Source organism: Sarcophilus harrisii, chromosome 1 (genome assembly GCF_902635505.1).
Source record: "Sarcophilus harrisii chromosome 1, mSarHar1.11, whole genome shotgun sequence".
Taxonomy (NCBI): Eukaryota; Metazoa; Chordata; class Mammalia; order Dasyuromorphia; family Dasyuridae; genus Sarcophilus; species Sarcophilus harrisii.
The window spans coordinates 230,856,123-230,871,943 of record NC_045426.1 but is presented as its reverse complement, the minus strand read 5'-3'; the positions used below and the strand labels follow the sequence as shown (position 1 = coordinate 230,871,943).

The window sequence follows — 15,821 nt, the reverse complement described above, 5'->3', positions numbered from 1 at the left end:
TGGTTCTCAGCTCCTAAGAGAAACAAATTTTTTTCATTAATAGTCCTTGGCCTTGTTTTCCTTTTGATCTGCCATTCAATTTGGAATCCAGAGCCCTCCAGTTTTTGCTATCAGTACCAGAGGCATCTCTTGTTTATCTGTTGCCTCTTAAGCCATCATTCTTTTTGACTGTGACATTCTTTATCCAGGTCACACAAAAGGCAGCTGGAGGAATATAGCATAGAGCCACCTATTTTATGCCTACATGGGGACAGTTACCGAGAGACAGTTCCTTAGGATTCTATGGTGTAATGGGAAGAGAGTGGTAATTGGAGTCAGGAAAAACCTGAGTTCAAGTTTCACCTGTGACTGAATGCTTACATATTCATTGGTGAATGAGGACTCATAGAGTTGTTTTGAGGTTCAGATGAGCCTTAGAGCAAATTAGTAATGGTAATGATGATGGCTCCAGTTGCCATTTGTCAATGGCATTCTGGTGCTCAAAGGAAGTTGCTAGGACAGTCCTCAGAAGGTGAGTGGCTTTACCCACCAAAGTGCACCCATCCTTCTCCTTTGAGGATGATTGCTAACACCTTGCTCCTTCTCTCAATGCTCTTACAGATCAGCCTGTGCCTTTGGGCTGCCTGGTGATTAACAGCATCGCAAACTTGACTCAACTCACCCAGTCGGCTGTGTACACACTTCCCAATTCACCAACTCTAGAGGATCTAGATGACGAGGAGGATGAAGGTATTGTGAGTGCCCACAGGGGATTGTTGTCTGAACACAGACTGGTTCCTTCCTGTAAACAGTACTGAAAACACAAGGTGTTCTTGCAGCATTTCACTTTTAATGCATCTGTAGAACCTTGGAGATCTCTTTCACCTTTCTTTTCTTCTAAGCCTTGTAATTTCTAGTTTGGAAAGATATCTTTACTTTTACTTTTCCATTTCACTCTCACTTCTAACATCCAACTGGCTCCCTTCAACTGGTCTTTCCTTTTAGACCATCACACACACCACCCCCAGGCCAGGTTTCGTAAGACAGTACCCAGATATCAAGTAACTCCTACTCTGGAGCCTCAAGTGATCTCTACATGCTTCCAGGATAAAACCCAAGCAGCTCAAGATGACTTTAAGGTCCTCCATAATTTTCCTCTCTTCAGCCTAGACAGTACACACCTCCCACTCTAGCAAAGCCAATTTCAGTAAATTTACCACTCTCATGACCCATTCCCTTCTCTGTCCCATCTTGGAACATTACCACTTCCTTTACATTCCTTCCGAAACGAATGTGTTTCACCTCTTCCACAAAACCCTTCTCTGAATTCCCACAGCACTTACTGTTTTAGGCCAATAAACTCCAAACTTTTTTTTTTAGGGAGGTAATTGGGGTTAAGTGATTTGCCCAGGATCACACAACTAGTAAATATCTGAGGCCAGATTTGAATGCAAGTACTCCTGACTCTTGTGCTCTATCCATTGTGCCACGTAGTTGTCCTAATTGTATCTCAAAATTTTTTTAATCCCTTTTAGTAAAAAAAAAAATTTTTAGAATGCTTACTCAATATGTGTGGATTTATTTATTTTAGAGGGATAATTTTGTTTTTTGTTGGGTTTTTGTTTTTTTTTTTTTTTGAATGAGGAGTATTGAGTGCTTTTTTGAACCAATTGAATTTGAGATATCTCTAGGACATCAAGTTCTGAATGTTTAAGAAGTATTTAATGATGTAAGTCTGGACCTCAGGAGAGACAAAGACTGAATATAAAGAATTTGAAATTTATGAATGTGGTCATTAAAACCACGGGAACTGATGAAGTCACCAAATTAAGGAATGTACATAAAGAAAGGAAGAGCCTGGGACAGATTTTAGGGTCATGCTCCCCATTATAGAGCATAACTATGAATGATGGTCTAGCGCAGAGGGCTGAGAAGGAGCAGTCAAGTCAGATAGCTAGGAGGGAAACCCAGAGAGGAAGAAGTATCCAAGAGCAGACATCAAAATGTGACAGATCCTGCAAAGGGGTCAGGCAGGATGAGGCAAAATATTTCTAAGCTGCTTAGGAAGCATGCTATTCTCTACTCCATTCCTCCTGGCATCATCCCTTTAAAATTATATGTTAGCATTCAGACCCTGTCTCCTTAAGTTAATTGTGTGTTGGCTGATCTTTCAACGTTATTAATTTCTGGATTTGCAGGTAATGAAGATCAGCCAGAGAAGCCCCACTTTGATTCTCGTAGTATAATATTTGAGCTGGATTCCTGCAGTGGGAATGGCAAAGTATGCCTTGTCTACAAAAGGACTTCACCAGGTAAAATACAATGGAGAAGGATACAGTAGAGGTCTTAATTGGGATTCTGGGGCCCCCAACAAATTACTTCTCCTCCACCACCTCTCTTTCATTAGTATCTTTTGTTTCCTTCTCTGAATTTATAAGTCCCTTGGTAGGCCTTCCCTAAGAGTAGTCTTTAGACCAGTTTATGGTTTCATTTAAAATCATATTAACATGACTCTAAAAATATTTGATTTCATACAGTAGTCAGTCAATAAACATTTATTAAATGCCTATTATGTTCCAGGCACTGTAGGAATCCCAAAGGCATTGATTTGAACAAGTTAGATGTATTGTCTGGGCTCCCTGTGGAAGAACAGCAGTTTACAGTTCACTATATTAAAATATAGTGATTGAAATATTTTTAAAAAACAAGTTCACACACCTCAAGTTAAGAACTACTGCAGGATTATTCATAGAAGACAAAGTGTATTTCTTTTATGTTTAGTTTAAATCTTTTATATGTATGTGTGTGTGTGTGTGTGTACTCCCCAGATAGATAGATATGGATATATACGTATCAGTGTATAAAATGGGCATTCTTCAGAAGCTATTTCTTTTTTTTTTTTCCCTATTCTATCAGTGGCCAAAGAAAGCAAGATCTGGTTCCTGGACAGAGCTTTATATTGGCACTTTCTGACAGACAGCTTCACAGCCTACTACCGCCTGCTGATCACCCACTTGGGCCTTCCCCAGTGGCAATACGCCTTTACCAGCTATGGTATTAGCCCACAGGCCAAGGTAAGAGAAGAGGATTTAAAGTGCCTCGGGCCTTTCTGGTTCTTATCTTATCTTATGCCATTTCTAGTCTTCTGAAAAATATGCTGCACTTAGAGAAATTGTTTCTGGCTTTGCCCTGTACTTGCTGAAATAACTTTAAGCAATTCACTTGACCTCTCCAGATTTCTCTTTCCTTGTCTCTCCATTAATAATTCCTGCCATTCCTATCCCTATGTTCATATCTTGTGAGGATCCCAGTTATTCCAGTGAGTAGCCATTCAGTCAAGCAATCTGCTGTGAGAATTTACAGGAGAAGTAGCTTCCAATTATAAGCTTGATATGTCCTATTGACTTTTAGGAATTGTATAGTGTTAGTTTTCCTACAAAGGTAAAAAGAATTATATATACATGAGTCTCTGTGATTGAAGAGAAGTGATCTAGATTTAAGGAATGCCTCTCTAGCACCATGCTTATTAGGAAGAATAAAGATTTAACAATATGGAAGAATGATCCAGGAGGTAAAATATTGAGAGGTAACAAAGAGAAATTGGAGCTAGGATCAAAAAGTTGGCATATGAAAGAATATGACACAAGAGAGAAAGAGAACAAATTGAACTATTCAAGTTCTGTGTCGGTCCACTCTAACTTGCTCTCATACTCATGGGTTTGGTCTCCAGACAGTGGTTGCTACCCCAGGTAATAGTGTGCCTTGTGAGTCAGGACAGTATAGCTTATAAGCCCCCACCAGTGTGCTTCCTGTCAACAGGCTGGCAGAAGATAGTTTTTAGCAAAAACATTTGCTAAAATGAAATAGTACTAAATTTGCAAAGTGAAATACAACAGTACAGACATAAAGTTAGATAACAGTAGTGAGACACACATGTAGATAACACATGACTACTCACATCTTCAGCCTTAATTCATTTCAATAAATATTTACTAAGTGACTTCTATCTATAAGATAATGTCCTTGGCAGTGGGATGCAAATTTTTTAAATGACATAATCCCTGCCCTTAATGAGATGATGTTCTCCTGGGGTGGATATAATATGTATAGCAATAAGCATATCAATATAAGATAATCTGAGAAAGAAGAGAGCAATAAAAAGTGATGGCATCAAAGAAGGCTTCATCAATGAGATATCTGCCTCCCAAGCCTTAAAGGAAGATAAGGATTTTGAGAGGCAGAGATGAGGAGAAAGGGAATTTTAATCTTGGAAGAGTCTTGTAAAAACTTACAGAGTCAGGAGATTGAATGCCAACTTCAGGGAAAGCTAATAGAATATTGTGGCTCTAAAATGAAACAAGTCTGGGAGCCAGTTTTATGAGTTTTGTTTTAGAGATCATATGGAGCCACTGAGATTTTTGAGGAGAATGACTTGGTTATATTATTTTGGCAGCCATATGGAGAGTGAACTGGGAAATACTGGAAGCAGAAATGCCAATTTAGAAGATAGTTACAACTGTTTAGATGAACAATAAAGAGGAACTGAAATAGAATCACAGTAAGGCAGCGGATGTGGAAGTAAGAACAGTAAGACCTGAAAGCTGCTCTATAAGTACCCTAATTCCAGAGTAGGTTCAGCAAGTATCATGTATCAGTGATATAATGAAGAGTATTAGTACATTGGGTAGGAATTGGACTAGACAGAAGCCCTCAGGATCATTTCTAACTCTGATTTTGTGAAATGTTCACAGATGAGTAATATAGAATATATAAAAAATACACAACTGACTCCTAGAGGAGGTGACATCTGAGCTAAGCTTTGAAAGGAACTAGAGTAACAAGAAGAGCAACAAGATGGCATAGTAGATAATAACAAGAAGAGCAACAAGATGGCATAGTAGATAATGTGTCAAATCTGGAGTCGGGAAGATTCTACTTTCAAGGCACTAGCTGTGTGGCCCTGGACAAGTTACTTAAGCCTATTTGCCTCAGTTCCTCATCTGTAAAATGAGTTAAGAGAAAGAAATGACAAACCACCACCAGTGTCTCTGCCAAAAAAAAAAAAAAAAACCCAGCTGTCACAGAGTTGGACACAACTGAATGATTAAACAACAAAAAGGGTTCCAAGTGGAGGTAAATAAGAACAACATTCCAGGCATGTAAGCCAGACTGGGCAAAGGCAAGGAGGCAGGAAGTCTAGACTGGAATTAGATTGTAACAGTCTTTAAAAGCCAAATAGAGGAGTTTGTCCTTTATTCTAAAGGCAATTGGGAGCCACTGATGCTTCTTGAGCAAAAGAATTCATGGTCATGCCTGTACTTTAGAACCGCCAGTTTGTAGCTTTGGGATGTAGGGTTGCCACTCAGGAAGCTCTTCCAATAGTCCTAGTAAAAGATTGTCTGGATCCTTCGTCTTTACAGATGAGAAACCTAAGCCCCAGAGAAGGCAAGTGACTTACCTGGTGGATAATGGGCAAGAGAAATGAAAGCTTTTTAAAGAGTCACAAGTGCTTTCCAAGAGGAGGCAGACAGTTAGGCCCCCAGCTCCCCAGAGCCCAGAGGGAGCAGCTTTCTGCATAGAGTCCTTTTGAATGGAAAAGGAGTGAGTGCTGAGGTAGAGATCTCAGGACAGAGAGTTGGGCCGGGGGTCGAGGAGCAGAGCTCCTGCTTGTCCCAGTGCCCTAGGGCATGGCCAACGTGCCGGGCAATACTGAGGACAGATGGGGCTTGTCCTCATACCTTCGCACAGAGAGGAGTGGGTCCTACGCTGCTGGTTTTCATCCTCCCTTCTCTGCCTCTGTGCCCCCAGCCCCTCCTTCTCCCTTGCTGAGCTGGCAGAGGACAATTTCTCAAACTCTGATCGATGTGTTTCTCTCTCTGTCCTCCTTCATGCAGCAATGGTTCAACATGTATAAACCCATCACCTACAATACCCAAGTGCTCACAGAAGAGACTGACTACTTTATAAACAAGCTAGATCCCAGCAAAGTGTTCAAGAATAAGACCAAAACCTTGGCCCCCACCAAGAGAGGAGGGACACCGCAGCCTCCGGTCTCCCAGAAAGGATCGTCAGGTTCCTCTTCCAACAAGTCCTCCTCTGCCTCTGGAAACCCTGTCAGGAAGTGAGCAGCCCCAGCCAGATGGGCTCTTCCTTCTGCACTGGGAGAGCGCCAAGGCTCTTGCCTTTCTCTTTTCTACAGGGACCCAAATCTTGAGAGCCTGGGTCCCTCCTGAGTACCCAGAACTGTGCAACCTAGATAGTAGTGGTGTTACATTGTTCTCCCGACCTTGCAAAGTGTCTGATGAAACTCAGGGCACTGATCAGAGAAGTCCCCCATGTTCCTTTTCCTGCAGCACTCATTAAAATCCATCCTAAATCACGCTGAAGTGTTAATAATGTTCCATCATCCTCCACAATAGCAGAGACCATACTCATTTGCATTCTACCATCTCTGCTTTTTTCCCTGCATGGAAGTGGACCTAGCACAGAGGAATATCCATTAAATAACATGTTACTTAACTGAAGTATTGCTGGGTAAAAGCTTTGACAACTGCTGAAAAACCCCAGATACTTTTCTTCTAGAATTGCCAGAATCATTGGAAAGCCAAAAAAAAACCCTCTGCATTTAATGCCCTGATTGTTTTTCATTATCAATGGAGCCAAACCAAGAAATGTATTCTTCCCTAGTCTGGAGGTGTTTCTACCTCTAGTGTCTCAAAGGATTTTCATTTCTGCTAAATATGAAATGTTTTCCTCCAGAAAATTCTTTCAGAATAAAAATTAACCTTCCTGGCCATTTTTAACTCCCTTTTTTTTGATTGTTTGGAAGAACTCTCTGGATTTTAACTTCTTTATTGCACTGAGTTAATAATCCCTGAACCTGGAGCAGATTTATATCAGGATAAGGAATGGCCATCTGAGTTCAGAGAACAATTCATCATAGGTGTTTTTGTGGCAGGAAGTGGGATGCATTCATCTCCCAGATAGTAAAATATAATAATATAGTACTTATGCTCTGTTAAAAGTTTTCAAAACATATATTTTATCTTATTTGATTCCCACAACAGTCTTGCCAGTTAGGTGCTATCCCCATTTTACAGATGAGGTAAACAATCTGACAAGGTCAAACAACTAGTAAATGTCTAAGGCAATATTTGAACTCAAGTCTTATTGACCATAAATCTAGCTTTCTATCTATTAAGCCATCTCATTTTACATTTAGCCCAGAGAGGGGATCAAATGACAAGAGCCAGGATTCTTTTTCTTTTATTAAAATTTAATTCTTTATTTTCCCCCATATCCTTTATTTCCCCCCAATTACATGTAAAAACAATTTTAATGTTCTCTTTTTCAAGTTTTGAGTTCCAGATTCTCTCCCTCTCTCTCTGCTTAATTTCTCAAAATCAAGCAATTTAATATGGGTTATACAGGCAAAATACATTCCATGTATTTCATTCTGTGAAAGAAAATACAGAAACTCCCCACCTCAAAAAAATAAAAGTATGTTCAATCTGTATTTAGGCTTTAACAGTTCTTTGTCTGGATATGAACTGTGTCTTTCATCATGAGTCTTTCAGAATTGTCTTGGATCATTATATTGCTGACATTAGCTGTATGTCATTCACAATTGTTTTATCATAAAAAATTGCTGTTACTCCTGGTTCTGCTCACTTCACTTTGCGTCAGTTAATGTAAGCCTTTCCAGGTTTTTCTGAGAGCATCATGCTTGTCATTTTTTATAGCACAATAATGTTCCATCACAATCATATGCCACAGTTTGTTTAACCATTCCCCAACTAATGGGCATCCCCTTAATTTCCAGTTCTTTGTCACCAAAAAAAAAAAAAAAAGCTGCTAGAAATATTTTTGTATACTGTTTTTTCTCTTTGGGATATAGACCTAATAGTTTTATTGCTATGTCAAAGAGTATGCAGTTATATAATCCTTTGGGCATAATTCCAAATTGAAAAGCCAAGATTTTAATCTAGGTTCTCAGGTCCGAATCCAGTCCTTTTCCATTATGTTGTCCTATCTTAATCTTGGATGTGGTTGGATGGTATTTTGGGTTAACAACTATTTCCCTACTTGTTTGGCTCAGCTAATTATTCAGAGCATTTTTTAGATTTCTAGCCTACTGTGTTCATTAGGAGGATAAGGGTGTGTGTAGGAGAAAAAATCACTACTTGAAAAGGCTTAAAAAACTCTTAAAGTTTAAAAAATGTTTTCAACAAATAAGTATTTGTTTTCTCTTTCTTTCATCTTCTTCCTTCAATTTAAAAGGGAAAAAAAAGGAAATAAAAAAATGCAACTTTTGTAATAAGTTTAGTGAAGAAGAAAAAAAGTTCCCCCAAAAGTGTGTCATGAACCTGGAGTCAGGAATTAGGTAAACCTGCTTCATTCTCAATCCTCTTGAATTATAGTTGATCAATACAGAGATCAAATTCCGCCCTAGACACTCACTAGCTATGTGAGACTGGGCATGTCACTTAATCTCTGCTTTAATCCACTGGAAAAGGAAATGACAAATTACTCCAGTGTCTTTGCCAAGAAAACCACATACAATTGGACACGACTGAATGAACAACCACCCCGATCAGAGTTCTTAAGACTTTCAAAGGTTATTTTTCTTGACCATGGATGGGCCACAAGCTAGAATCAGTCTACCTCATCAGTTATCTCTAATTATCAGCCATCACCTGGCTCCCTACAGATGATTCCCCCTCCCCCAATCATCTTTGCAAGTTGTGTGCCAGAGACCTGAAGAGTTTCCAAAACAAGTCACATCCTTCAGCAGCATGACCTTTCCTCCTGGTTGAGGAAGGCTGGTATAGAGGGTGTTGCAAAGAATTTCCACCTTGCAAGGAGGAGAAATTCAAAGTGATGAGAAAGAAAAGAGGAGAAATGAAAAATACTAGTATCTTTTGTATCTAGCAAAAAAAAAAAATTTTTTTTTCTTTACAATGATAACTGTATAAATTGTTCTCCTGGTTTCACTTACTTTATCTGCATCACTTTATACAAGTGTTTTTAGATTTCTCTGAACCTATCCTTTTAGCATCATTGCTTATGGCACAATAATATTCCTTTACATTTACATATTTTCATTTAAAACCCACCTAGAATTAAAAAGTGGCTGGAGATTACTAGTTAGTGTTTAATCTACTCCAAAATGTTGAGATTTGATTTTATTCCAACTTTACATTAAAAGTTTACGAAGCATTTTCCTCACAATTCTGTAAATTAGGTTGAACTGATGTTCCTTTTTTACATATGGGAGAGGCAGCTTGGCATTATGCCTAGCAAGTTGGTCTTGGAACCAAGAAGACTAGCATTCTAGTTCTGCCTTTAAACATTTTCCCAGTTATATTTTAATTTAGTTCTTCACTTTCTGGAATTTTTACCCTAGGCAGAGCTTTCTTTAAGTCCCCACTAATAGCCCATCTTCTACTGTAACCTTTCCTCTTAATTCCTGTGCTTTCCTTTTTTTTTTTTTTCTTTTTTGCAAGCTAATTGGGGTATAGTGACTTACTCAGGGTCACACAGCTAGGAAATGCTAAGTGTCTGAGGTCAAATTTGAACTCAGATCCTCCTGACTTCAGGGCTGGTACTCTCTCCACTACACCAACTAGATTTCCCTTTTTAAATTATTTTCTATTTAACCTGTATATAGTTTGCTTAGGGCAGATAGGTGGTACAGTGGACAAAGAATGCTAGGCCAGGAAAACAGGAAAACTCATCTTCCTAAATTCAGATCTGGCCTCACCCTGGGCAAGTCACACAATCCTGTTTGCCTCTGTTTCCTCATCTGTAAAATGAGTTAAAGGAGGAAATAAGAAACCACTATAGTATTTTTGCCAAAGCACTATGCTAAGCACAAAAAAAAAAAAAAAAAGACAAAAGGCGGTCCTTCAGGGAACTTACAGTCCAACTGAGGAGACAAAATGCAGGTATATCCATATGTATACACACTCATATACACCTACTCTTACAGAAAGCTATTGTTCTGATCCCATTTAGGATTTTCTTGGCAAAGATATTAAATTGGTTTGTCATTTTCTTCTCCAGTTCATATTATCCCTATCTTAGATATAAGGAAACAGGTTCAGAAAAATGAAGTGACTAGGGTAATTATTAGGGTTGAAGACTGGGTATCCAAGCTCACTGCTCTTAGAAGAAATAATATCTTTTTATACAGGGTTCTTAGACCAGCTTCTAGAGAAATGTTTCCTCTTTATCCACTACAAGTAAATGTGTAATTTTTAACAGAGCACAGAACTGGAACCCAGAGTTCTATAAAGAACAGCTGTCTAGAGCTAGGTGGTGGCCCCTTTACCCCAAGGCATGGAATTTCACAGAGAAAGACCAAGAACAAGTGAGTCCCAAGATCGAGGAGTAAAGTTCATGTGGCGCCAAACAGAGCATGTTAAAATGGTTAAGCGCTTAATGACAATTGTGTGAATTTTCTTTCTTCCTCTCAGCTTCCTTCCTCCATTTTCATTAATAGAGCAGCTGGCTGAGTAACTAACTCCCAGCTTCATCACTTCTACCAAAAGAAGCATTGTCTCAGCCTAAACTCTCCCCTGTGGCCCAAAGCCAGGAATCTAGGCATCAGCTGATTTCCTTAAGATTTTTGCTCTGTTGACCAATGAGTTTAAATTTATTCAATTTTTCCTCTTGAGTAAAGGTGTGGGGAGGGAAGATAGGAAAGACTGTTTACTAAGTCCTTTTTAAATTAAGAAGCTTAAAGCACTGTGTTTAAAAATTTATGGAATAAACCCCACCCCCCTCCTCTTCTCCATCTTCACCCTTTATCCCTAACACGCTTGGATTTGAAATCAAGCAACTTGGACTCAAATCCCAACACATATACTTGCCATGTGATCTTGGGCAAGTCAAATGAACCCAAACTTCTGTTTCTTTATCTGTAAAATGAAAGAATAATTCTTGAATTATCTAGCTTACAAATAATAAATGCTTTATAAATCCGAATCATAATTAATGTCATTATTATTATACAGATTAAGGAGCAGTACCCACAGTCCCATGCTTCCCTGACCATACCTCCTTTTCCCTCCCTATCCTCCCCTCACACTAGTACCTGAAGGGGAAAGTTCTTAGAATTACTAGGGTAATCCAAAAATCTTTTCTGATTTGAGGAGCCTAGTCTTATTTGTTGCAGTCTGGATCTACCTTATCTTCCTACTTAAAAATCCCTTCTTCCTTCTTTTCTGAAAACTTTCATATTTTATACCTGTCCCCAGCACCCCCTAGTCTGTAACACCTAAAATGCAAAACCAGTCTTTCACTTACTAGAGATTCCCTATTTTTGCCTTTTGCCTTGTGCTTTTTTTTTTTTTTTTTTTTTAATCAGTAGTCATTTACTAAATTCCTACAGCATGCTAAGAATTATACTGAACTGTGGGGCTACAAAGACAGACAAAAACAGTCCCGGCCCCAAAGGAACTCACAATCCAACAAGGAAGGTGGTATGCAAACCACAATTATATACAGAATTAGGGATCCTCACAGAAGCAAGGCACTAGCATTAAGGGGGACCAGGAAAGGCTTTCTATAAAGTTTGAAATTTTAGCTGATACTTCCAAGAGAGCCAGGGAAGCCAGAAGGCAGAGATAAGGAGGGAGAACTTTCCAAGCATGTCCTAAATCAGTAGAGGGAGGGTCTTCTTGAACAAGGAACAGAGAAAAGAAAATATTTGATGGTGGTGAGAGTGGGAAATAGGGAGAAGGGCAGGGATTGAAGCAGAAAAGATTAGTGCAGAGGTAATTTGGTTTAGTGGCCAAGTGATAGATAAGGAGCATCTATATAGCCTTCTATCTGTGGAAGAGAGCTTTTCTGGGAATTAGCTCTTAGGTAACCTGAGATCCTAAATTTGGGAAGTCAGGAATCAGACCTTCAAGTGGGGTTTGGGAGGTGGCAGAGAGACAGTGAGAGAGACAAAGAAGAAGAGAAGAGAGACACAGAGAGAGGAGAGAGACAGCAAGAGATGTAGTGGGATCAGGGAGAAGAGGAGGAAAAATGAAAGAGAAACAGAAACAGAAATACAAAGGAGAAGAGAGAGACAGAAAGAGACAGTGAAAGACTTTGGAGAGTAGGAGGAAAGAGACACAGACCAAAAGAAAGCATTTTTGGTGGTGAAAGAATAATAATTTGGACATAGTAGTTGTATAGTACCCTGGTTGGAAAGCAAAGCCTTTTTTTTTATTTTCAGTAGAATGAAATAAAAGCCATCCCATAAACAGTATTTGTACTTTACATTTAGGAGAGGAAATTCCTACATTTGGGGAAAACTTGAACAAAAGGTAAAACTATGAACTTTATTCTGGAGATGATCCTGGAATTTCTACATATGGGAGAAATGGGCAAGACCCCGGGGCAGGGGGAGTGGAATGGGGGTGGGAAAGGTCTATCTACCTCCAAAATTGTACCCAGTTTCTGTGAGCCCAGAATTCCAGAGGTAACCTCATTCATACATCACATTAACAATATGTATTTTTATTTGACTAAATAGACATCTATTAATTGCCTACCAAATACAAAACATTGTGCTAGGGCTGAGTTTATTTCATAATCAAGGACTACCTCCAAGAAGCCTCCCTTGAACTGCTTGCCCCCTTCCTTCATGGGATCATAGATTCAGTATTGGCTTAGAAAACATGGCGTCCAACCCCTCACTTTACAAACAAGGAAACTGAGACAGATTAAATCACTTGCCCAGAGTCACAGGGCTAGTAAATGTCTGAGGCCAAAAGACCAGATCTTGACTCCAAGTCTAGCCTTCTACCCATTAGACCAAGCTGCCTCTATAAAAACCTTTCTCATTTCAATGCAGTAAAACTTTTTAAAACCTTTATTTATTGGGGACAACTAGTTGATGCACTTAAAGGACCAGCCCTGGAGTCAGGAGGACCTGAATTCAAATCTAGTCTCAGCACTTAATACTTCTTAGCTGTGTAACCCTGAGCAAGTCACTTAACCCCAATTGCCTCAGCCAAAAAAAACCAAAACCCCAAAACAAAACAAAAATAAAACAAAAAACAACTTATATTTATCCTGGAATTTACTACACTCACTGGGGCATTTCTGTATTTGTGTAAAAATAAGGGACTGGGCATAGCAGTCCAGTCTTTAGAAAATGTACAATCCATGTTTCGCTTCTATTGGATTGCTTTTTGTTTTGGAAAAGGAGGGAGGATAGGACAGGGAGAAAAATTTGGAATACAAGGTTTTGCAGAGGTGAATGTTGAAAATTATCTGTGAATGTATTTAGAAAAATAAAAAACTATTAAAAAAAAAAAGAAAAGAAAATGTGCAACCAATATTCTTTCTGGAAGCCATGCATGTGAAGGATTGGGGCACCTGCATCTGGGACCATATGACAGCACATGGTTGAAAGTCCCCCCTCCCCCCCCCTTCAGAGAATATTCAGGTATTCTGTGAATGTTTTGTCAGCTAACTTCATAATGTCAGGTGATCTTCAAAAGGTCATAAAAGTCACCCCCAGAAGTACAGTGATGGGAACCTATGGCAGAATTGCCAGTAACTAAGCCTGACATGGTGAATGAGCTGCTTCATCCACTCCAGCAGTAGCTTGCCCAGGCAGCAAGTGATCCTACCCTAGGTCTTTCTTAGGAGGGCTCAGGCTAGCTCACAGGACCTTATCTTCTGCTGCCCTTCTGTTGAAGGGTTGCTCTGGAACAGGAAACAACCAGATCTGAGGACATATCAAGAGCCTATTCCTAGACTGAACTTCATTTTCCCAATTCCCCTGGAATAGGATCAGGATCACACATCAATTCTTCATCCTTTAACACTCAAGGTATGAACTATGAGCAATGTGGGATAATGGGTAGAGCACTGTGGACTAGAATCCACAGAATACCTGGCTTAGAATCTCATCTCAGACATTTATCATTCCCTATTTTCACAATTATCTTCAAACTCTAATGGTTTGCTTCCTACTTCCAACAAATGTGCCTGTTTCCCCCCCCGCCATCCTCATAAAATTCATACTGGACCCATCCTTCCCTGCTAGATATCCTTCCATATCTCTTCTCTTAATGAGACTAGACTATATCTACAATATATAGAAAAAGTCATCTACAATAGGTATTTCCTCTCTTCTTACCTCTCTACAGTTTGACTTCATAATTCAACTGAAACTGCCCTCTCCAGAGTCAACAATGATCTATTTTTTTTTTAAAGTCCATCAGGGTTAAGTGACTTGAGCAGGGTCACACAGCTAGCTAGTAAGTTTTTGAGGCTGAATTTGAATACAGATCCTTCAATTCCAGGACCAGTGCTCTATTCACTGTACCACCTACACACGTCTAAGATAATCTCTGAAATCACGAATCCTATGGCCTTTTCTTAGTCCTCTTTCTCCATCTTTCTGCAGACTTTGACACTGTCAATCACCCTCTTCTCCTTGATACTCTCTCACTTCTCTAAGGTTTTTTGCTGTTTTTAATGATTCTGGTTCTCCTCCTATTTGTCTATCCATTCCTTCTTGGTGCCTTCACTGAAACTTCATCTAGGTCATCTTCACAAACTGTGGGTTGTCCTCCAGGGCTTGTCCTGGGCCTCACCTATGTACTATTTTGCTTGGTGATCTCATCCATTCCCATAGATTCAATTATGTTCTCTGTGCTGATGATTCTCATATCTATTTATCCAATCCTACATTCTCTCCTAACGTCCAGATCACATCTCCATTTGCCTATTGAATATCTCAAACTGGATATGAATTAAATATTTTAAATTCAACATATCCAAGACAATTCATCTTTCTTGCCCAACCCTTCCCCTCTTAGTAACTTTCCTATTTTTGTTGAGAGCACCGTCATCCTCCCCATCACTCATGTTCACAATCTAGATGTCATCCCCAAATCCTTACTCATATCCAGTGATCAGATCAAGTACTCTCAATTTTATCTTCATAATCTCCTTCTCTACTCTGACACTGCAACCATTCCAGCAAAGGCCCTTAAAAGTTATTTTATGGATGCAAAGGTCCTTAAAAGTTACCTACTTTATGGATGCCCACTAGTTGGGGAATGGGTGAATAAGTTATGCTATATGAATGTAATGGGAATATTACTGTTCTGGAAAAAATGAGGAGCAGGCTGATTTCAGGGAAACTTGGGAAAACTTACAGGAACTGATGCTGAGTGAAGTGAGCAGAACCAGGAGATCATTATGTGATGGACTTGGCTCTTTTCAACAAAGGATTGATTCAAGGCAATTCCAAAAAACTTGTGATAAGAAATGCCTTCTGCATTCAGAGAGAGAATTATGGAGACTGAATGTGGATCAAAACATAGTTTTTCAACCTTTTTGTTGTTTTCTCTCCTGCATTTTTTTCCCTTTTGATCTGATTTTTCTTATATAGCTTGACAAATATGGAAATGTGTTTAGAAGAATTGCACATGTTTAACCTATATCAGATTGCACACTGTTTTGGGGAGGGGGGAAGGAGAAGGAGAAAAATCTGGAATGCAAAGTTTTACAAAGGTGAATGTTGAAAAAATTATCTTTGCATATATTTGGAAAAATAAAATATTTTAAATAAGTTGGGCTAGGAAGTCCTCTCATGTTATCTACAAAATATCATTTGGATATTGACAACTTGGCTTCAACCATTTTCCACTTTGATCACCCTGGCTAGGTGATTTAAACTCTCTGGGTCTTAGTTTCATCTATAAAATGAGAGGGTTGAACTAGGTTGACCCTTACACAATAATCAAGCTCTATATATATCCGTGACACTAGAATCCCCTAATCTCCCATTGTGCTCCAAATTCCACCATTGGAGAGTTAATGGA

The 15,821-nt window shown here is 39.2% G+C and overlaps 1 protein-coding gene across 2 annotated transcripts in view; it reads left to right on the top strand.

The window, feature by feature from the left end:
- LOC100928951 (tubulin polyglutamylase complex subunit 2) overlaps positions 1–6,963 on the top strand; it is a 28,964-nt gene extending 22,001 nt beyond the window's left edge. The window contains exons 4-7 of one of the 2 annotated variants that reach the window (XM_003761292.4): positions 601–729; positions 2,178–2,291; positions 2,896–3,053; positions 5,874–6,963. In XM_003761292.4, coding sequence (XP_003761340.1) covers positions 601–729; positions 2,178–2,291; positions 2,896–3,053; positions 5,874–6,104 — 632 coding nt within the window. In that variant the 3' untranslated portion in view covers positions 6,105–6,963. The remainder of the gene's footprint in view (positions 1–600; positions 730–2,177; positions 2,292–2,895; positions 3,054–5,873) is intronic. The other variant, XM_023497268.2, reaches the window with a different exon arrangement.
- The last annotated feature ends 8,858 nt before the right edge of the window (positions 6,964–15,821 follow it).